Raw genomic sequence first — 27,915 nt, 5'->3', positions numbered from 1 at the left:
CATTTCAGCTCAATCTCGCCACCTTCAGACCACAACAGGAGGCGTGTCAGAAGTCGCCAAGAACCACCACCACTAGGTCAGTGGAGTTAAGATCTTTATTGGAAACCCAGCCTTCAAACACCATAGTACATTTCTATTAATTCAGAGTTACAGCAACAGGTCCTAAGAGGTTTAGAGCAGTGGTTCCCAAACTGAGGTGCTGAGGCCCCTTCGGGGAAAATGGAAAAGCTTTCAGAAGAGAAGAAAGAAAATACACGTGTTGTATACAGTGCAACACAGGGGTGGAGTGGTTTTTAGAGGGTTCCCGGTTCAAATCCACCTGCTATCTGTGTGGATTTTGTAAGAGCTCACAGCAGGAACCCCCACCCCACCTCAAAGACATGAATGGCAAGCTCCTTGGTGAATCTAATTTAGTTGTAGTTGTGATTAGTTGTCTGTGTAATTCTCTCTGTGTTGGCCCTGAGATGGACTGGTGACCTGTCCAGGGTGGACCCTGCCCCTCGCCTCAGAGCGGGGATAGGCTCCACCCCACTGCAACCCTGAGCAGGATTAGCAGTTAATGAAAGTGTTGTGTCTATATACATATATCTCTCTCTCATTTTTATTTGATTTTATAGTCTCAGAGAATAAGCTCTGTTGTGAGGTTTTACTGGTGTGCGCGTGTGTGGTGGAAAAGTTTGGGAACCGCGGCTCTGATGTGATACAAAATGGCTGACAGGGCCGAGAGTCACAGAGTTGAAGCCACAAAGCGAGCAGCGAGGAGAAAAACAGCAACAAAGGGTAAACGCACACACAAAGAAGGGAAACAACAAAATACATCTGATACTTTTCATGATAGAGGGAGGGCGGTCACCTTCATCTGGCCATAGTTCAATTCAAACCTAAGCAGACAGTTAACTGTAATACATCGTCTCTGGAATACGCGTAAGATTAGGAGTCATACTCCGTGTTATTTCTTGTCATTAGTAAACACCTTTCAACATGGCTAACACTTTAGAAAGGGGCTCAAAGGCTACAGCTACAATGATACAGACTAGCCACGGAAATAAAAGAACACAAAATGATTTCTCTTTTTATTGGCGAATCCAGAGATTCTGTACTTGCTGTTAAACTCCACAGAGTGTGAAATCAATATAAATACATTTTTAAAAGATGACAGTCTTGTGAGACATTCTGCAGTCGTAGCAACGGCCTTAGCCTCTACAAAATAATGTGTGGACAATACAGGAAAAAAAAAAAGGAGAACTCTGAATAAGACTGTAGATTTGCCATTATTGATGTTTGGTGCAAATGGTAAAAATCTAACAATCCTTCAGATATTCACCCTACAAGGATGCTGGTGATCAGTCTACTCTGCTTCTCAAAAACTGTGTGTGAGCAGAAAAAGCAAACTGTCTGCACCATCATCAGTTGCCAGGCAGCCTGCTGCTTCACCCTCCAGTTGCTACAAGTGATAACTGAGACAGTGTTACTAAAGCGGCATCTCGTATTCATTCATTCCGGTTAACATTATGGTCAAAGTAATGGTGCCATGTTGTGTGGAAAGCACTTAAAATTCTTCAAACGACAAAGTCGTCTGCTGATGGCAAACAAACTGGAATAAATTGAAACATACTGTATTTTTGTAGACTGTATCAGGTTGACATAGGCTGATCTTAATAAAAATATTTATCGGAGAGGCTCAAAATATTCCAATCGTAGAATTTCTAGTAAAATCCCACCTTCCCCTGGATGTTGCAGATCTTTAGATCTGAAAAAAGAAAGAAGATAAAACCAATGATGTAACTTCTCCTCTGTCATTTAGTGAACAGTTACAGTGTTAATATTACAGTTTCAACCCAGTTCTTGGATTCATGTCAGTTCCTAAAGCAGCTTTGTGTGTTAGAAGAAAATAGTCCACCACAGGTTCCCAGATGCTGAATCGATCAATAAATATTATTTATTTCTGTCCAAACATTAGCTGAATATTTTTGCCTTATTACTACAAAAAAGGATTCAATTTAATTTCTAGCTTGAAAAATTCAGACAATAGTTCAGTGTTTATTTTGATCATTTGCATTTTTTGCTTATGCAAAGGTTTTATATGAGCTCTTGCGCTCTAACAATGTAGATAGAAAAGCCAAGGTTTTACTATGCATTGGTAAACAATACACACTTGTTCTCCCAGGAATAAACTCATAAACAAATAAATAAATGAATAAATGAATGTCTTACATCATCAATGTCCTCATCATCGTCACCAATATCATCAAACTGGATCTCATCATCGTCTCCAGGCCCAAAGGTGTCTGTCTCATTGATTTTGGCTGTGAGAAGAAAGATGGTGTTAAAAATTTTATTTTTAATGATGCCGTGAAGTAAAGACAAAAGTCTTAGTTAACCATCTCCATCCCTAAACTGAAGAGAGTCTGAGTCCAACAACAAACTATAAAGAACTCATTTTGATTACACAGGCTGTAAGGGCCTTTACTATGGTTTTTGACCTCAGTTTACATGTGGTTATAAATAACTTTTAAAAACACATTTCACCACAGTAACATCCAGTTTTTGGATCCAGTATCTGCGGCGTTCAGTGTAACTCACCGTGCTCTGGCAGCTCTCCGTATGCTTTCAAACTCCGAGCCTCATCTGCGTTGTACTTAAGGATGACGTCAGCTTTGTTATCCTAAAAACAGGTATTGTGGTATTAGAGAGAGTCAGGCATTTACACCGATCAGGCATAACATGATGCCCAATTAATAATAATAATTAGGAGGAGATAAGACGAGATATAATATTAGGTAAAAGCTGCTACAAGCCCCATTTTGTACAAACTAAAGGAAATTTACCATTTTTTAATGAAGTGGAGATTGAGAAAATGTGTGTGTATGTATATTATACACACACGTATATGTAAATATATACACACACACCAAGATACAAAAAAACATTATGATTGAATTTCTGTCTCAGCAGGAGAATTAAAACTTCTAAATTAAGTAGTAAAAACATGGGTAGCTTTAACATTTCAGATCTAAAATAAGTCCAATGACTGTGTGAATTATGTTTATGCAACATTTAATAAGCTTCTTTACTTAATGATGAAAACAAAAAGAAAAAAGAAAAAGTCAGACTGCAATATTGGATTATCAGTTTTGGTTATCCCTCCCCAGTTCGTCTCCATTTTAAAATTTGTATTTTGAAACGTTTTCTTAAAAACAGAAATATATAAATTTTTTTTAGCTAGAAACTTGCACCATGTCCTCAAAGTGAAGGACAATACAGTGTTATCATCCAATCTATGTCATGTGAGGGCGACCAACCCACCTGGTAATCTCTCAGTCCAACGAGGATGATGTCTGACGTGTTAATCCAAACCTGCCATTAAAAACACAGCACAGATTATTTAGTGAACTTAGTGACACGCTGAACTTCGTGACCCTAACACACGGTCATCTGAGTCCAGGCTGCCACATTAACATAGTCCAACAAGCTGATTCAGCATTATGTTGGAGGGGGGGTCTCCTGTATGTGTGCTGTTGGAAAAAAGACATTTGAGGATGGTCAGGATATTCCTACCTTTTTCCGGAGTTTTCCTCTGATGTGACAAAGCCGCTTGGTTCCATCAAAGCACATGGCCTCCAGACGTCCATTCCCCAGCATTTTGATCACCTGAGCATATTCTGGAGACCACACAAGAGCAGAGACTGGTTAAAAAAGGGGATTAAAAAGACACCGTTTTACTGGCTAAGAAAATTTGCATAAAATCAGAGACTGGGACATCGCAGCAGATCTTTCAGATTTAACAATACAGAAAGGGAACAAATGTATTTCTGCACTTAAATCCTACTATTGACAATTTAATTAATGACTAAATTATTTTCAGCCAACCACTGGAAATGTCTATTCAAATGCAAAAATTTGGTTAGTTTATTAAAGACAACCGTTCATTAGCAAGAAATGCCATGAAAAACTGAAAATCTAATTCACATTTGAAAAACTGAAACTGTAGCATTTTGAAATTTTCTCCAAAAAGGGAAAAGGATTGATTCACAATGCAGATGCAAGATATTTCTCTGTTTGACTAATCGAGCCACTATTTCAGCTCAGGGCAGATTGAGATTTTTAACCCTTATAAATATCCAAATGTTCCTCTAACCTGTGTATTTAACACTATGTACAAGTGCTGACATTGAATTCATTGACTCACATCTGATCAACACATTCAATCAGTGTTGAATTTTTAACCGCAGAGCTGTAAGTAACTTATTTTTATTAAAACAAATATATTTATCCATTTTTTCGACTATTCACTTTATCTATAAAGTCTCTATAAAATCGGCCACATTCAAGGGGACCCCTTCAAACGTCTTGATTTATCTGACCAGTCCAAACCACCAAATTATTCTAACACAGAAACTAGATTAAAAATAATTATCTTGTAGATCAGTATACTGTTTATCTGACAAAAGAATCATACTTAACTTACTTAGATCTGCAATTTTCTACCAAAATAAATATTGCCAAGGACTGAAAGAGTGACATGTTTAGCAGAAACCACATTTCAGTTGCATCATGTCAATCATTTGGTTTCACAAGGCAGAAAAATCAGAGTGCGTTGGGTAGAAATACAGTTTGATGTAACCGAGTACAGTCAGGTGACAGTGTCCTCGGCACAGATTCCACTTCAGATCTTTGTTCAAAGCAAAGAACATATCGTGTCTCCAATAACACACTCCCTTGCTTATCTCTATGCATCTTTAAGCAAGTGAGGAAAAGTACATCACGTACAAAACACTTAGGATGTACAAACATTAAAATCTAAATAAAAGTAGGCTACCAGAGTCGTACAGTACGTACCTTGTCCATCCTCTTTGAACACCAGCTCTCTTTTCTCAGACTCATTCTCGTTCTTTCCACGTCGCCTATTCTTACCTCCCTTACCTGTAAACACACAAAAATTAATAAGTTACAAAATGTAGCACATCAACCATGTATGGATTCTTCTGACCTTTAGGTTCATAATGTGTGAGATATAAATCGTGTCAATAACTTGTCAGACATAGCTCTTACATTGGCTTCCTCCTGTAAACTTACATTAACCAACACTCAGTGTGACAGTATCAGCCGCTCTCTGTTAAAACCTACTTAGAACGTTAGAGTGAAGGTTCAGTTGACGTTAGCTTACTAATTTAAAGAGAATTTATTTGGTGGCTCAAAATTAACCTCTAAAGTTACATAATACCGTTGTACAAGTTTACCTGGAATTAGTAGGCGTTCAGTAAAATAAATACGCAGATGTCACAGGCCAGACCGGGTGGGGTTTAACTAATAGCTAGCTAACGCTAGCTACTAGCTAACTGTGTCAGCTAGCAACAGCATCACAAGTGGAATTTGCTTAGCTGGCCGTCTCGCAACGCACAACGTTTAAGACGACTTTATCCTAATCTAACCTGATTATCACCTTCGCTAAATTCAAGATTGTTTTCACAGACAGGGCTAACTAGCTGCTGTGGTGAAGTCATGTTGCTACCTAGCATCAACGGTTAGCCGCTGGTTGTCACGTTTTCACTGCGTGTGTCTTTGCGGCGGGCTCGACCAGCGCGAAAACATTTAACACCGACACACATGATAACACCTCCCTCCGACTCTTACCTTTATTTTTGGGCATATTCTTTTAGGCCTTGGTCGCGTTAATACCAATCGTTAGAAACGAATATCTTTTGAACAAAAACTGTTTACAATAACATGCGAACGCACTGACGAGAAGCTAACTAGTCACCGCTGTAGCGCTCCACCGGTCTGCGCATGCGCCCGCCAGGCCATTCAAACTCTTTATACAAAGCTTTATTGTAACAGGGAATTGTGACAGAGACAATTGACAGCTGTTTCTAATCAGAATCGGAAATAGTTTTAACAAACAAACAAATAAATTAGCAGTGGGGAAAGTGTCATTTGAGGCAAATCTGCAGCAAGGACGAGCGGTCGTCCACCAATCCGAAGTTGTTGGTTCGAGCCCCAATATTTAATTGGGTGTTCTGTATAATTTCATTTTTAACAGTATTTGATTTTTACTTTCATTTTTGTTATTGTGCAAGTTGCTGTAACATGTATGTATGTCTTGAGAAATATTAAATATCATAAGGCTTGTGCGCGTGTGTGTTTCCCTTCATGACTTTTGGTTCTGGCAACAATTTGAATGCACTTTTGCTGCCTTACAACTGTAATCAAAGTGTTGTGTTCAGGCTGCTCATTCTCAATAAGTATTTCACTGGTGGAAAAACAACTCATTTTCATTGTTGTAATACTCCGCGCCGCCAGAGGGCGACGTGTCCCTTCGCGGTGCTGTCACAGTTTGTATTTGCTCAGAGAGGGAATAGACGTTTCGGAAGAAGCACAGCAACGAAGCCCTTTTTTTCCTGCAGCAAGTAAAGGTTAACTGCCTTTAGTTTTTGAGCATTTACTAATGCATTCCACCGCTAATTAGCCAACTGTTGCATAGGAAGGGAAATTATTTCGGCTGGGACTTACCGCCGCTTCTGTTTGCACGTTAGCTGCCGCGTCGCTGAGCTAAGCTGCAGCTGTGTTTTCAGCAGCGATGGCTGATTTCAGCAGCAGGATTATGGTAAGTGTTTGCACGGACTGTTTACAGGGGAAAACAGCAGAAGTCAAGTTTGATCTCTGCAAGCTTTTTCTGCGGAATTTAGCGGAATTTGATTTGCAGCCAGCAGAAGGGTGCAAATATTTTCACACACCTGCTGTCATTACTATTTTTTAATAATATAAAGCTTATGGTGCTCTTTGCTTTGAAGTTTAAGATGTGTTTTGATGATTTATTCCTGTAAAATGTTTAATATTGATTTAAACAAAGAATCAAACTCTTTTGATACAGTACATATTAAAACCAACAAACGTGGACAGAAATTCCAAAAGATTGTTAGACCTGATTTGCAGTCTTAGAACCTCCGACTTGAACTTGAAGGGAACACAGGTGGAAGGAAGTTGGAATATTAAATATTAATATTAAACTAGGCTATTACTGGTTAATTTCTGCTTTGCAACACTGGATTTCCAGAAAAGTCAAATTGAATTACTTTACTGCAAAAAACCAACAGATTAACCATTCCGAGCATAGTGTCTCTTGTTGTTGTTTCCTGGGAAAAAAATAAACACATTTTTTCCTTTTTCTGTCAGATGTCTTCTGGACAGCAGGCGGTCAGAGTGCCATCGTCTTCAGTCTCGGCAGGAAACTGGGACGGTGCAGGGGCCATGGACCAGATAACAGTGGTGAGAATAGATGACACTCACATTGCTGACGAGCAGTCTCACTCTGGGGGGAAGGTTAAGACCGACGCCGCAGACTACTACGAGGTGGAGTACTCTGTGCCCACAGAGGACGAGGTGGTCGAGGAGGAGGAGGACGACGGCGTTTATGTGATTGAGTATTCAAATCCTGAAGAGGAGGGAGAAAGTTACCAGTTTACGATGTCCGTGGATCGTTCGCTCCCAGTGAAAAAGCCCATTATTAAACACCCGTTGGTGAGAGAGGGCGGCAGAGCTCCTTTACCTGTGTCCAAGCCGTCCAGCCCAGGACTGGAGGTGAGACCGGAAAGGACGCTGGAGAGGACAGCAGAGGTGAAAAAGGAAGAGATAGTGAGTAATAAGAGTGTGCTGGAGCTCGGAGAGAACTATACAGAGGTGATGGGCTCAAGGAAAGGACAGCTGGTGTGCTCCATGTGCCCGCCGCCCGGAAAGTTCTTCAAGAGGGCGTCGGGTTTGGCCGTGCATTTAAAACACATGCATCAAATGGAGGAGAAGAAGACGTTTTTCTGCACATACTGCAAGAAGACGGTTCGTACTCAGATCCAACTGGACGCTCACACGAGACGGCACGCCAACCAGGGCGCCGTGTTCACCTGCCTCCTCTGCTCGGCAAGCACAACGGAGTCGACGGGGTTCAAAGGGTCGAGGAACGGCCTGAAGAGACACCTGGAGAACGAGCACCCGGGCGTGGTCCCACGCTGCGACATCTGCAACCGGGGCTTCAAGTCGCTGGTGACGTACCTCGCCGATCAGTTCAGGCACGTGGGGGTGTCGCCGTACCACTGCGCCAAGTGTCAGATCTATGAAATGACTGAGAGGGGTCTGAGCGTGCACATCAAAAACCACAACAAGAAGAAGAAGAAGAAGCAGGAGTCGGGGGAAAACCACCCGCACACATTAGGAGAAAACTCTGCCACAGATGACTCTGACTTCTGAGTCCAGAATTGGATTCTGGTTTTCTTTTTTTGGGGGGGGAATCTAATCACAGCAGACACTTTCCAACATATCACAACAACTGTGATTAACTACGATAAACTATGAGAAATTGTATCATGTTTCTAAAGCTTCAGACAAGATTACACATGAATGTTTAAGTGCAGGAAAACTGACTGACAACCTGACATTTGTCTCATTATCCACAGAGTCGCAGCGTAACTAAAGGCAGCCAGGGGATAGATCTTATTGTGAGCTGAGGAGGAATCCACACTAAATGTGAGCAGAGAATGACATGTTTACACTGGCAGGCTGATCAGAAAAGACACGGTCTTCTGTAGCAAACTAAAAGGTTGCTGAACATCGTCATCGTCAACATCGAACATCATCAAAAATGTGCTTCAATATGAACTGTGTGATGAGAAGAAACATGTCAGACAGTCTTAGTAATGCTGGTCTCATCCTGGTCCCAAACAAATTCTCGAGCAGTTTGTTTGCCTAGTGTGCTAGTTTGAAACCTGGAGGAGTTGTGTGTTTTAAGGACAGTTACTCTTCTGCATATGGTCCGTCACCACGGTTACAAGCTGAACCGTGGTGCACAGCATTTTTCCACTCATAGGAATATTACCCGGGTCAGAACAGGATCTTGTTCCTGTGTTTATTGTCTTGGTCCCGCCCCAGAGCCATTTGAACAATGAGCAGACTACGACGTCTCCGGTGGTTTGTACAGAAGCATTTCGATTGGCTCAGATTTTTCATTGGTGGTTCACAGACTGCAAGTTTGAAAACTCCCCAAGTAACCTTTCATTTTAAATCCTCCGTCTCTGTAAATTCTCAAATAGCAAATGGAGCCTTTGTTTAACTCGATGTCTGACTGAACTCGGTCTATATTTCCTTTGTTAAAACTCAAGTTTTAAAAGCTGACTTCACACTGGACCTTAAAGGACAGGTTTTCATGTCTGTCTCGTCCCCCCAACAGAAACTGGTTTTGATTACAGCAAATGCCGCCTGTGTATTAAAAGGTGAAGACAATTAAAGTAACACAGTTGCAGCATTTAAACATTTTTTTTCCCCTCATTTGTTAAGATGCTTTTAATGAATTTGGGTCGAACAGAAGTTTCTCCACAAATGTGAAACCTCATGTCCAACTCTGTCAAACTTCTGATCTGAGTGTTGTTTCAGAGGTCAGAGATGAATCTGATCAGAATCACATGGAAAAGTTTTAAAGGTCGAAAACTTATAACTCATTAAAATAAACAACACTATTGTTCCATCTTTTGATTACTTTACCTTATTTATTTTACAGATTTCCTTTGTATATTCAGAGGCCCAAATAACTAACTCTTAGCTAAAAGCAGAAAAATGAGAAACGTTAAGTAGAAAATATGCATAATTTATAAACTTATGACCATTTCAGAGGCCACAACCTGCAGTTTGGGAACCAAAAAACTGCATCATACTAACACAAAATTAATGTTTGATCCAAATATACATGTGAAACAAGTACTGTATGTTTTTTATGAGTTAACATATATTTTGCACTAGGATTTAAACAAAAACTTTGTTTATAATCTCTGAGAAACACTCAATAAGCCTTTTTTGATAAAATCGACCCCCCCCCCCCCCCCCCCAAAATCAGACTACTTACTTTTTAAGTATTAATGGTGCAAAAATGGCCAAAATATGAACTAAGTTTGGTGTAAACACTGCAACAATCTTTTTATGAAACATACAAAAGCTGTGATGTTTTTTTTTATTTTAAATCTTTGTGTAATTTTTAAGATTTGTATTCTTTGCTGTAGTTTAATTCTTCAGCATCTTTTTTTGTTTGATTGTTTCTGATGTAATTAAAAAGGAAAACACTACAAATATATATCACTGTCCTTTTTACCAACTGGTAAAAATGGTATGTATTAGGAAGAAATTTGTATTTTAGACATTTAAATTATTTTATAAATAATGTTAACACTTGTTTAAAACCAATGACCTGTGCACTGTATTATGTATGTGTTTGAATCAAAAGTACATTTTTTTTAATAAAATTACTTTTGTCAGCTTAATTTATTGCATATTAAACTGTGGCCTTTTGTCCACATTTGTACATGAGCTCGGTTACTTTCCTCTGCTGTTTAGGAGAATAGATGGTGCAGAATTAAAAGTCCTTCACCACAGATTTTGAGCTGATTAACCATTTTTATTATTTTTAATAGAAAGTCCAACTCTCACTGCAGGTACAAAACAGAGAGCTGGAATAGCAGCAGGGCTGAATATATGGAGGAGGAAGAAAAAAGAAAGAAAGCTATTCCCTTGTTCATAATTACACACATCATTCTTTTACATTGCTTTATCCCAGAGCTGTACATTGATAGACGAGGAACAGATCCACATTTATATGTTAGACAAATGAAGTCTGATCTCTGAGCAAGAAAGTTTCATCCCTTTTTGTTCCATGACAGATGAGGAAGAATTCACCTAAACATGAGTTATGAAAGATTCAGGATTAAGAGGAAGCCTTTGTTTTTTTTTGTTTTTTTTTAGTGCTCACTGATTATCTCCAGTCTGTCCATCGTGTCCAAACGTGTGTCCTCTCACATAAATCCAAGCTGAGGGCAGTGCATGAATGGATGCTCGTCTCTTGTTGCCTCTTGCCATGTTGGAGCTTTTCTGGAAATGCAACTTGTCCACATCCACGTAAAGACTTTATTTTTAAGTGATTTTTAAAAAAACGGAGCAGTTCAGCTATTGTAAATAAAAGGCTCAGTTCACCCAGACTATAAACAAACTGTTCACTTCTGACTTTGGACTCAGCAGCGTGAAATCAAAACAAAAAAACCCTTCAAATTCTTCGTGAAGCTTTTAACTAAATCTTATGTTTGAAAGCAATTTAGAGAGACTTTGGGCTGAGAGATGTCTTTTGTGTTATCATGCAACAGTTTCTCATTTTTAACAGAAAAAAAAATCTCTTTGCTCCCTAACACCTACTTCTCTATTTGTTCGTCTCCAGATGGAGTCTCTTAGTTGTCACACAGAAAATTATATTAACCACATAATAATACATCTCAGGTAATAATTATTTATCTGTGTACTACGTGAACGGCACCATGCACTGACTGAGGACAGTCATGAGAAGTGACAGAAAGCTCCAGAAACACAAACTTTCTGTTGGGAGTCTTGTCAAGCAGGTGGTTTTGCATGTTTCTCATTTCCAATAAGGAAGATTGTTGCTTTATGTTGTGAAATACTGGACAGTTTTAATTCTCCAGGTCACAATAAACTAATAACTAAAACGGACAATAAAAGTAAAATTAAAATAAACTTATCTGAGTAAAGAATTACAGGCCATTGAGTACAACTGACCTACACTAATGGTTCATCGTACAGAAAGCTTTGCTTTTTTAATCTCTGGATTTTCAGAAATCTTTGGGATTTATCAATCCAGGCCAATGTACTGAAATTACATGAATAAAATGAATCAATAGAAAAAAACAGAACCATGTGTTTGCTCAGGATATTTAACATCTTTCAATGTTTGGATGAACCAGTTTCTCCTGAAGAGTCACAATTAGTTCAGTGGATTTTTAAGGTAAATACAAAAACTGGAATCTGAGTCAAGATTTTTTTTTTTTTAAACATCTAGTTTTTTTTCCACAATATACAGCAACGCAGCAGAAGTGTGTAAAGTGTTACATATGAGCATGGATGAATTACAGAGTGGGAGTACTGGGCACAAGCTGATGGACTTGAGAGGTTAGGAAGACCCTGGTCCAAAACAAAGCAATATTTCTAGTTGGAAAGTCACAGAGTCTCAGTTAAAAGATGCACGATGAAAAGACAAAATCCAACAAAAAGAGAATGACACAAAAAATGAGCATAAAAGATACATGACTGCACCAGAGTAGCTATAAAATGAAACCACAGATTTCCAATCCAAATGTGACAGACACAAAATGAACCTAGAGACAAAGACGTGTGCAAATAAAACCAAAACGCCTGTAAACGGTTAAGAAACAAGCAAAAATAGACAATGGCAGCCTAATTTAGACAAAATGAACCCAAAAAGACACGAAAACTACCGGAAATGGCCCAAACGACAAGAGACACACGACCTAAAACAGACAATAAATTATCCCTGAGATAAACAAGGACCTTACTAACAACAAAGAGGCACAGAATGTCCGCAGACAGTCGAGTGATGACCTCAGTTAGAAACCTGTCGACCTAAAACACAATGACGAGATATCGTCCTTTATGCTTGTTTGTCTTTCCCTGTCGGGCTCCTGTATTGGACAGGTGGGTGGGGGGACCCTTTTTTTTTTAAATAATCCATCCATGCCCATGATCATACAAACAAAACAGGAAGGTGGAAAAAAAAATGCTCCCAATGATCAAACTTTTAAGACACCGATGTCGAATGTTTCCCATACGGTCAAACTACTTTCATGTGATCCAGTGGTTTGTCTTTTAGTGAAGTGTGTGAAGGGAGCCTTTCCAAGATGGCGTCAAACGTGCCTGAATGCAACTGGAATGTTCTAAATGTGTTTGAGTTTTTAAAGGGCTCAGCTGACGGACGCAGGGGACAGACCTGACAGGTGGTCGTTTTGCCCCGTAAAGACAAAATGCATCAGTCGGGTTTTGGAATAAACTTGGTCTCATCCTTTCAAAGCCTGTGTGCTTATGTCTCTACACCCCGTCTGCTCCTGGACGTAGAAAACTGCATTGTCTTGTTTCATAGAAACCTGAGTTGCTCGACGCATTTATATTTACAGTTCAGCTCCCTGTCAGCTGCACACACAGAGGATCGGGCAGCTCGAGTTCACACACTCACACACACACACAGTGTCTAAGCTCGTTAGGTAACCTGGTCGCCAGGTGTCAACATGTCTCAATTCGCCCACGTGTTCTTTTGCACTTGTCGTGCAAATGTCACCTGCCTCCTCACGTTAGAGCTGCTTTCACGGGGCCTGAAGCCTCAAGGGTCTTTTCCTAAATTGTCATGTTAATTTATGTCAAGTCTTAAAGCTGCACAAACCTAGATTCCTGTTGTTTTATTGTTTTATTAGCCTGGAAGACGCTTTTAATGTTGTTAGCTGTGTCTGAGTCTTCAACTCTAGTATGTGAATTTATTAATTTGTCCAAAACTCCAAGAACATTTTCAGTTTTACCAAACGTAGATTCAGCAGTAAACTTGTTGAGGTCACTTATTTTCAGGGATATCAGGGGTATTTTCAATGGTATTAGACTCCATGCTCCCTCAGAGCAGGTGGGACCACCACCACTTTAGATTCTCCTGGGTTAACATAACTCAAGTCCCAGGTTTAGAACAGAGGGGGTGATGTCATTACAAAAGGTCAAAGGTCAGCCAGAAACGTTTTAATAACACTGAAGAAATAACTGTATGTCTCATTAATTTGCTGGATTTTGCTCTTGAAGAGAAAGTTTCTGCTGACACTGATTCAGTCATTCAGCTGACGTGACCTGCACTTCTTCATTTTTATGTTTATGTGAACGTACGTGAGGCTTTGACGTTAGCAGCAGAGGCGGTGATTTCATTCATTTTTTAGTTTTAGGATGTTTTTAGTTTCGTTTCCATTTTTAAAACTGTTTTATCAAACACATTCTCAGAAAGTGACGCATAAAACTAAGGGCTAACACAGAGTTTAGAGCTGAAACTAACACATTTTATTCACATGCCAATTATGTCCTCAATAATTTTTACCGATCAAATGTGTACAATTTTAGATTTGTCAGACCAACAGTCCAAAACCCAAAGATGTTTAACAGAACTATTTTAATAATAGTTTTTTTCTAAGTAAAAGCACTAAATGACGGTTCTCAAATGTGAACTTTTCTTTTTTTGTATTAAATTAAATATTTGTGTGTCTGTGTGTGTGTGTGTTATTTAATGATGTTTCTGTGGAGCTTTAGAAACAGTTTTCAGATATTTTATAAACTGAACAAATAATCAAGAATATGATCTGTTGAGAAAGAGAATAATTGTGTTTTGGCTTCTGGGAAAATAACAACATTGCTGTATGAGGCGGGGGGCGGGGTGGGGGGGGGGGGGGTGGGGGGGGGGGCCTGTGTCTGATAGCAGAAACACTAATACTTAGATTAGAATGATACTGATAAAGTAATGGTGTTAGAACTGTCACATTATGGCTGATTCCAGATACACTGAGCATCAACAACACTGATGAGGTTTGTCTTATCAGTGCATCTCTACTTGTGCAGGCTGAATCAGTGACATGTGGCTTGTTCAGTCTTTTGCACCTGGAAGGTAAAATACTGGCAGTTTCTCAAGTGTGCCTGAAAATATTATTTTCCAAAACAAAAGCTTGTGGGATTCAAAGAAGAACCTAATTCAGACCCGATACATTCGCTCTCCGGTTTCTGCTTTAGAGGCGGGGGCTGCCCTGCTGAGTGAGGCCTCTCACACTTATTCACACCTTCTGTCCTTTTGTGTGGACGTCATCACCTTAGAGGCTACTTGAGGTTTAAATGCAGGATCTACAGCTACGCAGAACCAAAACGCCAGAATAATAGCGATGATCCTAACTCGTTAAATGCATACATTAGATTTCCCCATTCCTATACTCACGATTTCCCCATCTGGAGTAAATAAATAAAGTACGTTAATTATCCTGATGCCTGCTCCGTGTCTGGGTCTACGAGGCAGCGCTGATTGTCCAAAGCAGGAACCTGTACAGGGTTTACAGGTTTGGTTACAGCTCGGTCCGGCGGTTGATCAGGACTAAAGCCGAGAGTCTACAGTGAGACAGCAGAAGAGGCTGTTACGGGGGAGGAGGTCAGCGGTGATCTCTGTGCTCCTATTTGGCGTTAGCAGTTCCCAGGTCCATCAGTAGTCTGTCCTGCCGGACTGAACTGGAGGGAGGGATGGGAGGAGTAGTCCGGTGGAGGATCGAGGTCAGAGTTGAAAGGGAGAGGTGGGGTGGGGGTGGGGTTAAAGGTCACAGAGCGGTGGAGGTGATCTTCTTCATCCCTCTTCGCTGGGCCAGAGTGGAGCAGCCCACCGGCTCCAGGACCGGAGAGACATTCCTGTTCAAGGCAGAGTAGGTGGCCGCCATCGCACCCTGGAGGGAGAAGACAGACAATTAGGTGATGAAGTTTTTCATTGTGCCATAGTGACTTAATGGTGTTTCAGCTGGAACCTAATATCGTAGTTCACTGCTGTTTTCTCTACTAAATGTTTGCTTTATTTATAAACGTGAAACATGTTAATGTTGCAGCAATACAACTAGAAGTACTTGTATTGGCGAGTACTCGTCTCTGTACGACTTGATAGTCAAGTGCTTCAAAAGATTAGTGAGCTCAGACATGTATGACTTTATTTTCTGACATTAAATCCATTTCCTTGCTAAACACGCTGTTCTTATGATGTGTAAGACAAGATTTCCACTTCGGGGACGTGCGTCTCTCACCTTGGCCAGGTGTGGTGCATCTTGTCTGTTTAGGGTGTATTTGGGCAGCTGGTCCCTGTACTGCACCCAGGGGTGTCTGAGGACCTGACCTGCAGTCAGCCGCTTGTGGGGGTCAACGTGGAGCATCTTAGAGACCAGGTCCTGAGGGGTCAGGGGTCACGCATAAAGCAACTTCCATGGAAATCCAGCATGTACTTGTTAACAATATATACGACCACAGAGCTATTTAATAATCTGAGTGCTCATCATTTTACAGCAAAGCTAAAACTGACCCCAGTTTATTATTTCAACAACTGTTTGTCTGTGTCCACACCTTAGCTTCAGCAGAGACAGAGTTCCAATATCCTCCACTGAGTGAGAACTTCCCGCTGCTGATACGAGCCAGGATCTCCTCCGGGGTGTCTTCTGGACCGTTGGCAAACGGAGTGAAGCTGGAGACGGAAAAGAGGACGAGATAAAGGACAAGAGATATTATCAGGCACCTCAGTCTTTGAGGTTTTCCACTTAGAGACTCTTAGGAAGAAAATTCTGCGTTGCCATTCACATTATCATTAAAAAATGCAAACATTTGCGATGAAGGTATAAACCTATCATCATGAATCATCTCTGCGAGCATCTTTACTTATGAGGTTTTTCACACTGACGTGTTTGAAGGAAGCTCCTCTCTGATGTCTTGATGTTAGAATTTAATCTGCAGAAAAGCTTAAATGTGTTAACACCAACCCTGTTAGCATCGTGTAGAGCAGGACTCCAAGACTCCAGATGTCACAGGCTGCATCATAACCCTGCTTCTTCAACACCTGCCAGGAACACAAAAACAACATTCTCAGAAGGATTTGATAGAAACGAAGCACAGCAGTGGGACGGGAGAGACCTGAAGTGTGACGTACCTCTGGTGCGACAAAGTTGGCGGTGTAGCACGGGGTCATGAGCAGGCCGTTCTCTGCTCTCAGCTGTTTGGCGAACCCAAAGTCGCAGATCCTGATGGACTCGGCGTTCCCGCTCTCGTCCACGTAGAGGATATTACTGGGCTTTAGGTCTCTGTGCACAACCTGCAAGTCCATCATAAAGGTAAAGTCACACGTGCTGCCGTGATGTTCGAATCTTTGTGTTTAAGTAAAAGATGTAAGACCATGACTGTAAATATTCATACACACAGTTTTCACCAATCTTCTGGAATTAAATTAAGTGCACAACCTACTTAATTCCTGTGCCTGTACGTCGCAGTAAACAGACAATAGTGATTCCTTGTGCATGAAACATATCAACCACAACACCTTCACAGATTCTATTCTTAAATAAATCTCGCACAAAATATATCAATTTCTATATTTGTGTTGATTTCCCCCCTTTAAAAATCCTTCGTGCACTTTAAAATTGAATAAATCACAACTCAAATCAAGTCCTCGTTGAGCGACATGAGATGAAATTGCAATACAAATCATAAAATGCTTAACAAGAAAGAGCAACTCATTATCTTGACATGATGCATTTTGGTTACATCCGTGTTCCAGGAAGTGTCCACAGAAATGTCCTCGTCCCCCCTCCTCACTGTGTGAACGTACCCCCTGTGCGTGCAGGTACTCCACAGTCTTTGTGATGGTGTACAGAACAGCGCTGGCTTCTCGCTCCGAGAAAAACTTCTGTCTGAGGATCTTGTCGAGCAGCTCGCCACCTTTCATCAGCTCCGTCACCAGGTACACTGACCGGCCGTCATCATACACCTGCGACAGGGAGACAACACAGCCTACAATGAGCGGCTCAGCTTTGAGAAGATCTAACCTAATGAAACGGCTCCAAGGCTGAAGAAACGGTTGGTTTATGGGATGTTATGGATATAGTTCCATCAGTGGTAACGGGAGTCCTGCAGGCAGGGACCCTAACCTTACCGTGATCCAAACCCTCAGTCATCCAGGTTCACACATTTTCAGCTCTTTAACGGCTGAATTATTCTCCAAGTATTTACTGACTGTTTTATTAGTAGCTTAATTACAAATACCACACTATGTATTAAGATAAGATAAAAAACCATTAAGGTGTGAAAGTAGCAGAGACGACCTACAAAACAGACATTCTGTGTAGATGAGAGTGAACCTTCACCTCTAACTTTGCTAGATGCTACGAGCCGTTTACCCACAGTGCAATAGCTTAATTCCCCTCGCTATGACTCACATCCTTGAGGGTGATGATGTTGGGGTGCTTTCCGTATCTCAGCAGGATCTCCACCTCCTCCGTGGGGTCTCTCTTGCCCTTGTTGATGATCTGTAACGAGGACAAACAGGGTTGGATGTAGCTGAGAGTAGACGTAGTCACGCTGCAGACTGATTGCTTGGATGTTTACCTTGACTGCGTACACCATGCTGGAAGCTTTGTGCACGCAGCGTTTACAGATGGAGTAGGAGCCCACGCCGATGTCCTCTTTGATCTCATAGGCATCTGTGAACTGGGACATGCTTTTGTGCAGCTGCTGCATGCAAAGACACAGACAGACACACATTACTACCATGACTACGTACTCCGCATATTAAAGGACATTTTATTAAAATAACAATTGTTCTACAACGTAATGTATAAGTATATATATTATACACTAAAAATTCCTCACCTGCTTTGTTTTCCTGTCTGTGTATTTTATGATTTAATCATTGTAATCACGTTCAGCAAACGCTGAGACACTGTTTCAGCCTATTCTAGTCAGTCACTGCCTCTGTAGTTACTGCACTCGGCCTCTGGAGGGCAGCATTGCTCCTGCTATTGAGTTTAAGCAATAGCATCTATTCACACAGGCAGGACGGTGGTGGAGTGGTTAGAGCTGCCACCTCACAGGTAAATCCCCCTGCCAGTTATGGCCTTTGTGTTTGTGTGAGTTTCCTCCCACAGTCCAAACAAATGCAGCAGGTTAACTGACTCTAAACTAGGTGAGAATGTGAGTGTAACTGAGCACATTTACTCAGGAACTGGATTGTACTTATTGAAATGTAATTTTTGTTCATTTAAATCCACTACAATTCTATTTTACTTTTTACTCCACTACATGAAACAGAATAATAACTCAGCTCCGCTTTCAGAAAATGTCCTGTTTTTGTAACTATAGTAACACAGATCTCTAGGAAACAACCTTTCATGTATGTGAATCTGTACATGCTGCACCCACTGCACCTGTTCCCCTACAGCACTGATGTCCTACATTACTACACTGCTGTTGTAGCACGGTGGTTGGGATTTGATGTCACATCACGGCATGAATACAGCATAAATACTGCAGATTTTAAAGTTCTATATTTTGGACATTTTGCAACTAACACTTCCAACTACATAACATTATTCTGCCTCGAAAAGTAAGAGTGGCTGTGGTTACGTGGCTTTTTTGTTGGAAAAGTTTTAAAACCTTAAACAGAATACTACTAATAATAAATCAACTGGAATCTGGTACTGTTGATGGATCAGTTCAAAGTGAGCACACTTTTGGTTTGATTGTCATATGCAGACATTTGAGGGAAAGTAGGATGTTTAACACCGTGGATACCTGATATTTTCCTCTGAGGGTAATTCCTGAAGGTTTGTTTGAATTCAGTATCAACCTGAAGGTGTTTATGGTTGCAAGTAAGAAAGCTGTGTTTAATGTCGGCTTCAGAGGAACCCTCCCCTCCCACTGTGGACCTTTTTATAGGCACCGTCAGCTACAGTGCTTATGCTCCATGGAAAAGATGACTTACAACCCATCTACAGTAAGACAAATGTGAAAAACACCGGATGAAACTAGACTGTTTCTCACAGGAATCGGATGCTAATTTCTCCTTTTCATTAGGCTCAGCCCCTTTAATGTATCTGCCTCTGCTGCTTCCTGACTGCATCCAGAAGCTCATGTTTTCGTCCTACAATTCTTTGTTAAACTCAAATGATCACTTTGGCACAAAGTGGCTCTTTTCACCTGCACAATGGTGTTAGGTTGTGGTAGCGTTTCCTCCTCTGTTATTGCCACAAAACTGAACCCCCTGAACAGCTGATGGGCGTTGGCACTTGGAGGTACCCCCGGAGAGTCTGAGACACACACACACACACACACACACACATGTTAAACTTTGCTGCTCAATGGAATTAGATGTAGCTGAGAATATCGTTCAGCAGTGTATGAAGATGAAGAGGATGAGGAGGAGGAGGTGAGGCAGGGTGACAGTCTGTACCTCTGGGTGTTTTAGCTGTGAACTCTGGATCAAAATAGAAAGTGTCGTCAGGTCGTCCTGCAGCCGGTCTAAAAGGAGGGTGGATCTCTCTGCGGAACAGTTTCTGCAGGAAAAGGAAACGTGCAAGAGGCTGAGACATGGAGGCAGAAACAAAAACAGAAGAGCTGTGAATATTTTTTATGTTGGAACTGGTTTCTGGATCTGTGCTTGTGAGAGACCGACATTCCAGTCGATGGTGCTGAAGAACGGATGCCTCTTGATCTCCTCCACCCCATCTGGTCCTGCTCCTAAACATAAACAACATAATCTGTAAGGCCACTACAGCCCAGTGCAGACCAGTAGAGGACAGGGTCACTATTGTTATACTACTTTACTGAACTATTTAAATATTGTAGTTTTTACTACTTTAAATTCATGGGGGCCTGGTGCCCGTGCTCAGTGGTAGAGCATTGGGTTGGGATGCGGAGGGCAGGGGGTTCGGTGCCGGTCCCGAGCCCAGATAAAATGGGAGGGTTGCGGCAGGAAGAGCAACGTGTGGAACGTGTTCTGCTGTGGCGACGCCTGAAGGGACAAGACGAACGCCGCTGATCTTTACTACTTCAAATTCATCTGTCCGTTACAGATGCTGGTCACTTTTTACAAACCAACGTATACAGAGCTTATAGCATAAGATGCTTTGCTAAATAAAACTACCACTGAAGCTGAAACAAATGAATTGATTCATTGATGAGTAACTGACAGAATATAAATGAATAACTACTGCAGCATAACTACTAAGTATAAAGTAAAATACCAACTAAATTGCGCTTCCAGTTTCTCCAGTTGAAGAATTTACAGCTTTTTTCTGTGACTATTTAAATAATATGTTCGGACAAACACTATGAACACGTTGCTCTTTTCTCACAATTTCCCCCAGTTTTCTAATATTTCACAAAGCAAAAAAATCCTTAATAAGGATTTATAACATTAATGAACAAGTGTGAGTTTAAAGAAACCTCCCACACCTGCCCCTTGAAGATTTACCTAATCTGTTGGCTGGGTTACGTTTGAAAAGGTTCCTGAGGAGACTCTGAGCTTCTGAACTCAAAAACTGTGGCATTCCCAGCTTGGCCCTGCGAAAACAAATATTTCATTAAAAAGGGACAGAACAACTGCAGCTGTTATCAAATATCCATACTGCATATCCAAAGTGAGAGTACTGTTTCTGAAAGACTAGCTGGTATGTCACAGACACACAGGAAACACTCAGCATTCTGCAAACAGTCTGCTCAGCATTTTCTCTACTAACAGACATCAAGAGTGAACAAAAGACGACAGAGGAAACAGAAGGGGGTTAATATTTCCTGTCATATCTTCTATTTTTTCTTCTGAAAGACTAACATGATTAGACTCTCACTCCTCTCCTCCATCCTAATTTTCTTTCACCTCCTCCATCTCTTCTCCCACGGTTTTAATTAGCTATCAGCACACTTGAGCCCATTTCTCTTATCGCTCCACCTCCTCCTCCTATCTCCTCTTCGACCTGAGTGCTGCACTTCTCCTCTAATTTAAACCCTTTACTCGCACTTGCTCAGTCTCTCACTTTCTCTCTTCTCGGATGTACAGTAAGCTGTAATTAAAGCTGGTAGGTGGTGACTGGATAGGAGCTTATGGGACAGTATAAAGTGTCTTACTTGAGAATCATGGTCATCGTCTCTTTCCGGTCTTTGCCTTGAAATGGCAGCGTTCCCGTCAGCATCTCAAACTAAGGAAAATGAAAAAACACATCAGCAATCGGGACATTTTTACAGCTCTCGTACTGCAGATACTCGTGGGCAGGAAAGTTACTCGTACACTTAGAGTGCACTTCATCATAAGCATACTGATCACAAAAATCAACTTCCACATCAATATATAACCAATTAAAAACTCTTAAGGGCATAACATCTTGTATTTTGATTGCTTAGAGGGTAAGTATATATTTTCCAAGAGCCTACTCCTGCCTTGGGGCCCTGTTTACTAATCCAACCATGCATCTCTGCTTCCATTTTACAATGATACAGGGAATAAATTTACCTGCAAATCATTAAAATGTATTTAAAGAAGGGTAATCAGAGCTTCTGTGTAAAGAAGTCAAATGACTCTAACGTTCTCTTTGTGTAGCCCGTTAGCAGCAGCCTGATCAGCCATCACATCAGCATCTTCTCACCATGAGCACGCCGTACGACCACCAGTCAGCGCTGTGTGTGTGTCCTCGCCGGTTCACCACCTCAGGAGCCATATACTCCACTGTGCCGCAGAAGGAATAGGCTTTGTTCTCGTGGTCTATTGACTCCTTACTCAGGCCAAAGTCTAAACACAGACATAATAATAACAAAATACGCAGTAATAAAGGACTGATAACTGCCTGAGTCAGCAATAAGAGGCAGCTTTGCGCTGTTTCAGTGGCATGTTCCAGGAGCACGCAGAGACAGAAACATTCAAAAAAGGTGTACGATTACACACCGGTCAGCTTGATGTGTCCTTCCTCATCGAGCAGGATGCTGAAATAAGAGAAATGCTTTTTTATATTCTGAAGGCAGCGTGTGCAGGCAAACATTCATAACGCACCACGACTGTGAGCGTGACTTACTTCTCTGGTTTGAGGTCTCTGTAAATGATGCCGAGGCTGTGGAGGTGATCGAGGGCCAGAGCGAGTTCTGCCAAGTAAAACTTCACGTCCTCCTCCGTGAACATCACCTGCAAGGCACAGTGTTATTAAACTTATTATTATAATTATTATAATTAAACTTGCCCTTCTAACTAATAGCAGAAGGTTAATTATTTGTTTTTGACAGGTTGGTTTTGTACTATTCTTTCGAGGTTTTTATGTTCTGTCTTTATATTACCATAAATAAAATTAATAAATCTACATATAGCACGTGCATCTGAATAGAAGCTTTATTATACACACTGTTTCTTATTGTCAAGGCCCACTGTGCACATACCCAAGGGTCGGACAGGTCAGTGGGCCTGTGTTTGGTAAAGCTGATGCTGATGGTTCTTGTTTAATAGTTCAGTTATACTCAGTCTGGACAAAAAATGATCACAAATGCTTAAAAAAGAATCACAAAACAAAAAATCATATATCAAAAATAATCGAAAAACGACCCAAAAAGGACATGACCAAAAAAATGATGATGAAAAATTACTACCAAAGGATATGGCAACCAAAAAGACTTTTATTTGAAAAATAACCAGATAAATAATAAAAATGATCTACGATGAGAAGAATGAAAGATGATCTTATGGTGGTGATGGTCTTATAATCCATTAATACATGACAAGAGATTTGTTTATTATTTTGTATGTAGTTGTTGTTGCAATTTTTCTCCATTAAAGGTTTTTCCTTCCCTTATCTGATTCAGGGATCTTAAGGACAGAGGGCTGTGGTGTTGTGCAGGGAGAAATACCTCTTCAAGCAATATTGTGGTTTGGGAAACTGGGCCGTACAAATAAAAGCTCATTTAATTCGATGTGATTATTGCCACTGGGGCTTCTCATAGCAAACTGCTCCTCACCCACTGCACAACTGTTGTTCACTTGTAAAGAGATTTTTAATCAAGTGTTGTTTTCAGATTTGTGATAGTGACAAATGTCCCGTGAAGAAGCGCACTCACTGCAAATTAACAGGACACTCATCACCTCACTTTGTTTTTTCAACTGCTTCATGAAATGTTCCATTACAGGCGATAAATTGCTCTTTAATGTAGAGGAGTTTCTTTTTATGCTGAATGTGGATTTTCTTGCATTTCACATTCTGCTCAGTCAGATATTTTCAGCTCTTTTCTTTTTCTCCGCACAGTTAAACCAAAACAGGTGTTACCTCCTTAGAAAGACGAGTGAAGAGATCTCCTCCTCTGAGAAAATCCAAGATCAAGTAGAGCTTCCCCTCTGTCTGAAATGCTGCAGGAAGGAAGGAAAGCAAATTAAGATGCAATCGGAGAAGTTCTCCACTTGCTGAACATTTGCATTGCCAAGTTGGTTGCCTGCTAAAAAAGGAGTAATTGGCTGGTGTGATCTTAGTGAGTCATCAGGGTGGTTTGCTGTTGTTGGACCCACCATAGTGCAGTTTGACGATAAAGGGATGGTTGACCTCCACCAGGATGTCTCTCTCCATCTTTGTCCTGACCCGGTCACGCACTGGAAAAACACACACACACACACACACGGGGGAAAACGTTGAACACCACATAGTTTTGCTTCTTTGTTTTTTATCCTTTCTGAAGAAATTCCCGAATGGGAGCAGATGAATAATCGAATCACAGGGAAATAGGAAAAATACATAAAGCAATAAAAAAGGAAAGGAAGAAAAATGGAGAACAAAGAATAAAGAAGAACAAAGCTGTACAGGAGCATGTATTGTTTCATCCAGCAGATGGTGGTTGAGCACTTGATGAATATATTTCTTCTCCTCCTCTCTCACTACACCTCTTTGGCTCTTTGTGTCCCAGGCTTTAACAGAGCAAACCACCTGAAAGACTCCGGAAACAAATGCAGATGACTTCATTCCCAATTGGTGCAATGGTGCAGGAGGTGCAATCTAACAAACATGACCATCACTGAGCACCTGTCAGTCTGTATCAGCCTCTGAGTCTGAGAAACACTTAGCAGATTGTGCTAAGTGTTTCAAAAAGCCAAAGCTACTGAAGACAGGAAGACAGGGGTACTGTGACATTTGGTGTAAATCAAAGGCAGAATCCCACAAAAGTGGATTCCAGTACGACTCCACCACCCACTAAGACCTCAACAATGAACGTCCCAGTATAATCACTTTTCTGACATTTTCAAGCGGCCAATGAGTGTGTGATGTAGCACCATCATACACCAAGTGACTGACGTATGGGTGTAATTCAGAATGAAGTTTCAGTTTGACAGAGGTTAAACTGAGCTCACCTCCATCTCCTTCAGTATCACCCTGCTGATAACAAATCTTACATGACTATTCCACATAAACTCAGTGTTGCCTGTTAAAAATTATCTGAAACGACTTGTCTTCTACTTCATTTGTCCTTCATGTCTGTTTTATGGAAGTGATTAATTCTTGTAGAGTCAAAGACATTTCAGACCAGAAACCAGAAAAGGACACAGTGAAATCAAGTAGAAGCAAAACAATAGTGAGTGTGGGGGGGACTTTGACTTTTTCTGATGTGCCGTAGAGATTTAATGTTAGTCTTTTTATTCAACAAGCAGATGAGCTGTTACAGACAGATTCACAGTTTCTACAGTAAATCTATTGGGAACAAAGTGGCTGTGTCCAGGATGAGTGCAGCACCACCAAAGCTGTTGTTACAGCTTTCAGGCAAAACTCCAAATTGTTTTCTCTGATGAGTCAGTTATTACCAAGAATTTCTTTATTTCGATGCTTGAATGCAAAAATATTGGTACTGCAATACTGCAAGCATGAACTTAGAACTTTGAATACTTACTGATCTAAAACCTATCAGCCTAAATTATTCATGCGATAAGAATGGGATAACGTGACTCCTCAAACTGACACAACAGGCTCTTCTAGAGTAGAGACCGGTCATCCGGCTGGATTTTCTGGAACCAGGCTACAGTTTGACTCAGTTAATGTTGTGCAGCATTCTAACAGTGTCGAGCGTCTCCCTTCACAAACAATCTTTGTTACAGCGAGAGCTTTAACTTTTACAGAACCATTAATATTCATAACGCCTGTTTGTGAGCACAACGCTGCAAATGTTACCGCTAGTCACTAAATTCAGAATGGTTGTTGTACTATGAAGTACAAGTAAAACTCATACGTTTATCTCCTACTAACCCTTCAAATAACATGTTTTTGCTTCTGTCCCATCATTCATTAAGTTCGGACCTAATGTTTACGATAAAAAGATGATTTCTGATCATTCTGCAGCACTTGCAAATGTGAATTCAGATTTCAGTAAATCACATTTTGCCCATGTGAGAGGACTTTTACTTTGTAGATAGAAAGTTCGCTCTCTTTTTATACCTTTCAGTGTGGCCTTCTTCAGAACCTTCATAGCGTACAGCTGACCAGCATCTGTTCCCGTGATCTTCCTCACCAGAAACACCTACACAGAGAGAATCACACACACATGGTTATAAATGAATGGGAATCAGAAGGAGCAAATACTACTGAATGTGTATCTGCTTACTCAGTGTGTGGAGCTGTTTGCGTGTTTGTGTGTGTGTGTGTGTGTGTGACGGAGAGAGTTTGTTTGGGTTAGCCTGTATTTTGAGGTCACACTTATGTCGATCATCAGAAACAGAAAGAGAAACAGACACACTGAGCTCAGAAAAGAGGCTAATTGTTCATTCATAAAGATGATGGTACTGAGCGGGAGTGTTAAGGGCCCTCGTCTTGGTGTCTCCATGACGACAGGCTCTCAAACAGCGGCAGGAGGGAAGCATAATGGGCGATTCGAGTGCAAGTGAAACTCACACTTACACAGACACTTGAAGGACACTCTCACACAAGCAGCGACAGGTACACAAACACACACCTTGCCGAAAGAGCCTTGTCCCAGGACTTTGCGCAGTTCAAACTGACGCGAGTCGGCTTTTTCCGATCCTTCCTTCACATGGTGAGTGATGTTTATTTCCTTGATCTGAACATCATCCTGTATAAAACACACAAACAGAAATGTCACTCAATGAACTGGTTTGTTAACAGAAAGCAAACTGAATGACAGTCATTTTATTCAACATTTTTGATGTTTCAGTCACTTCTCAATCAAATGTGTCAAACATTAGGTCGTTTTGCATTTTCAAAAGTACCGATTCCCTGCTTTGATTCCTTTTTTTTCCCGTGTCCCTGTTTTTGTTCATCTTTCCTTTTTTATACAATCCTCCTAAAGGTCCTGTGTGGGAGTGTAGGTGTATGTAAAATCTGTAATATTGTTAATATAATTAAAAAATACCAACATACAATATTGAACTTCATTTTTTTTGTTTCTATAAACCATTTTTGAACTTAACTTCATGAACATTTACAATCCTTCACAGGATCATCATACGTGTAAAGACCAAAACATAAACGTACATATTCTGTGACAGAAGACTTTTATCAACACTATTCTTCCCTTATCTCACACGTTCACTGTTTCACTTAGCAGCCGAGTTGACAAAAGAAACAGAAGTGAGAACAAAAAGGGTCCAAAGTGTGCGTATAACCAAATACAGGTCTAGAAGAAAAAAAGAATGATGTGGAAACACTAACATTACACTTGAGTCTGATTTTGATTCAGATAATTAATCTGCTGCTCTAACAGCCTTCACTTCTCATTAGTGCATTAGAGCATTAGTGAGGCCTGATGAAGGCCACCGTTGCTGGTCTAGTTCAACCCAGAGGTGCTGGATGAGGTTTAGGTCTGAGCTTTCCACACCAGGATGGGAAACCACCACGACCAACTATTGTACATTACAGTGAAACACTGCATCCGGATTAACCAGCACCAATGCACATTTTGTGAGTGAGGGGAACTTTTACTGCACACGTTAGGTACATTACGCTGATAACACTTAACTTCTTAAGAAATAAATTGCTGGTACTTGCGTCAGTTTAAAAAAAAAACTTTATGAATAATGAGCGATAAAGGATATTTTATTCATTAATAACTTGTTTTGATTTTTCTCACCTATACCCAACCTAGATTCCCCTCCGTCCTGGAGCAGCTGATTCAGAAGCTATTGACATTATTTAATACTATTATTTATGCTGAGTTTGAAAGAACAAGGACTCAAAATCACCTGTAATTGAGGAAGAAGTCGTGTAATCAATAATAAATATTTTTACTGTTTATTGCATTGGTACCTTAACCCCCATTCATAACGGTTTCTATCAGGCATGTTCTCTGATTCAGGTAAAGTTCAGGTAACAAGCAGACAGCAATGTTTTCATATCTGTGGTGCATTTTCTTTTCACTCATCATCCAGACTTCCTCATATTCTAGTGAATCATGCGACAGGTTGAGCAGGGTTCCTAAATGCCCGTCATCCGCACAATGGGACATTATAATAGGCACTGGACACACACACAAACACACACGCACACAGAG

General features: G+C 40.7%; 3 protein-coding genes across 4 annotated transcripts in view; 1 reads left to right on the top strand and 2 right to left on the bottom strand.

Moving 5' to 3' along the window:
* Positions 1-81: 81 nt before the first annotated feature.
* On the bottom strand, positions 82-5,801 carry eif1axb (eukaryotic translation initiation factor 1A X-linked b). Its single transcript, XM_067486651.1, has 7 exons — positions 5,635-5,801; positions 4,840-4,923; positions 3,559-3,662; positions 3,307-3,357; positions 2,584-2,665; positions 2,215-2,306; positions 82-1,750 (listed from the first exon to the last, which is right to left on the bottom strand). The coding sequence occupies exons 1-7, from the start codon at positions 5,648-5,650 to the stop codon at positions 1,745-1,747; spliced, it is 435 nt and encodes a 144-aa protein (XP_067342752.1). The 5' UTR covers positions 5,651-5,801; the 3' UTR covers positions 82-1,744.
* A 513-nt stretch (positions 5,802-6,314) lies between these two features.
* Positions 6,315-9,709, top strand: LOC137104966 (myoneurin-like). Its single transcript, XM_067486881.1, has 2 exons — positions 6,315-6,604; positions 7,174-9,709. Exons 1-2 carry the CDS (start codon positions 6,578-6,580, stop codon positions 8,236-8,238), a joined length of 1,092 nt encoding a protein of 363 aa, XP_067342982.1. The 5' UTR covers positions 6,315-6,577; the 3' UTR covers positions 8,239-9,709.
* Positions 9,710-11,391: 1,682 nt separating this feature from the next.
* The window catches only part of rps6ka3b (ribosomal protein S6 kinase, polypeptide 3b), a 44,989-nt gene continuing 28,465 nt past the window's right edge, over positions 11,392-27,915 (bottom strand). Inside the window, exons 3-22 of one of the 2 annotated variants that reach the window (XM_067486875.1) lie at positions 26,362-26,478; positions 25,848-25,929; positions 23,939-24,019; positions 23,703-23,782; positions 22,470-22,576; positions 22,343-22,380; positions 22,047-22,189; positions 21,532-21,602; positions 20,882-20,970; positions 20,081-20,145; positions 19,859-19,961; positions 19,606-19,715; positions 18,016-18,138; positions 17,847-17,936; positions 17,240-17,398; positions 16,565-16,726; positions 16,398-16,474; positions 15,988-16,105; positions 15,675-15,815; positions 11,392-15,326 (exon numbers count right to left, since the gene is read on the bottom strand). In XM_067486875.1, the coding sequence (XP_067342976.1) occupies positions 15,204-15,326; positions 15,675-15,815; positions 15,988-16,105; positions 16,398-16,474; positions 16,565-16,726; positions 17,240-17,398; positions 17,847-17,936; positions 18,016-18,138; positions 19,606-19,715; positions 19,859-19,961; positions 20,081-20,145; positions 20,882-20,970; positions 21,532-21,602; positions 22,047-22,189; positions 22,343-22,380; positions 22,470-22,576; positions 23,703-23,782; positions 23,939-24,019; positions 25,848-25,929; positions 26,362-26,478 (2,079 nt within the window). In that variant the 3' untranslated portion in view covers positions 11,392-15,203. Of the gene's footprint in view, positions 15,327-15,674; positions 15,816-15,987; positions 16,106-16,397; positions 16,475-16,564; positions 16,727-17,239; positions 17,399-17,846; positions 17,937-18,015; positions 18,142-19,605; positions 19,716-19,858; positions 19,962-20,080; positions 20,146-20,881; positions 20,971-21,531; positions 21,603-22,046; positions 22,190-22,342; positions 22,381-22,469; positions 22,577-23,702; positions 23,783-23,938; positions 24,020-25,847; positions 25,930-26,361; positions 26,479-27,915 lie in introns of both variants that reach the window. The other variant, XM_067486874.1, reaches the window with a different exon arrangement.

This window comes from Channa argus, chromosome 19 (assembly GCF_033026475.1).
Source record: "Channa argus isolate prfri chromosome 19, Channa argus male v1.0, whole genome shotgun sequence".
Classification (NCBI taxonomy): Eukaryota; Metazoa; Chordata; class Actinopteri; order Anabantiformes; family Channidae; genus Channa; species Channa argus.
This window is presented reverse-complemented; position numbering and strand designations above follow the sequence as displayed.

Coding starts and splice junctions, on each gene's coding strand:
- eif1axb (XM_067486651.1), bottom strand. Junction 3,663..4,839: donor GTTCAAAGAGGATGGACAAG/GTACGTACTGTA, acceptor TGTGGTCTCCAG/AATATGCTCAGGTGATCAAA. Junction 2,666..3,306: donor TTGGACTGAGAGATTACCAG/GTGGGTTGGTCG, acceptor ACCTGTTTTTAG/GATAACAAAGCTGACGTCAT.
- LOC137104966 (XM_067486881.1), top strand. CDS start 6,578: ATGGCTGATTTCAGCAGCAGGATTATG. Junction 6,605..7,173: donor ATTTCAGCAGCAGGATTATG/GTAAGTGTTTGC, acceptor TTTTTCTGTCAG/ATGTCTTCTGGACAGCAGGC.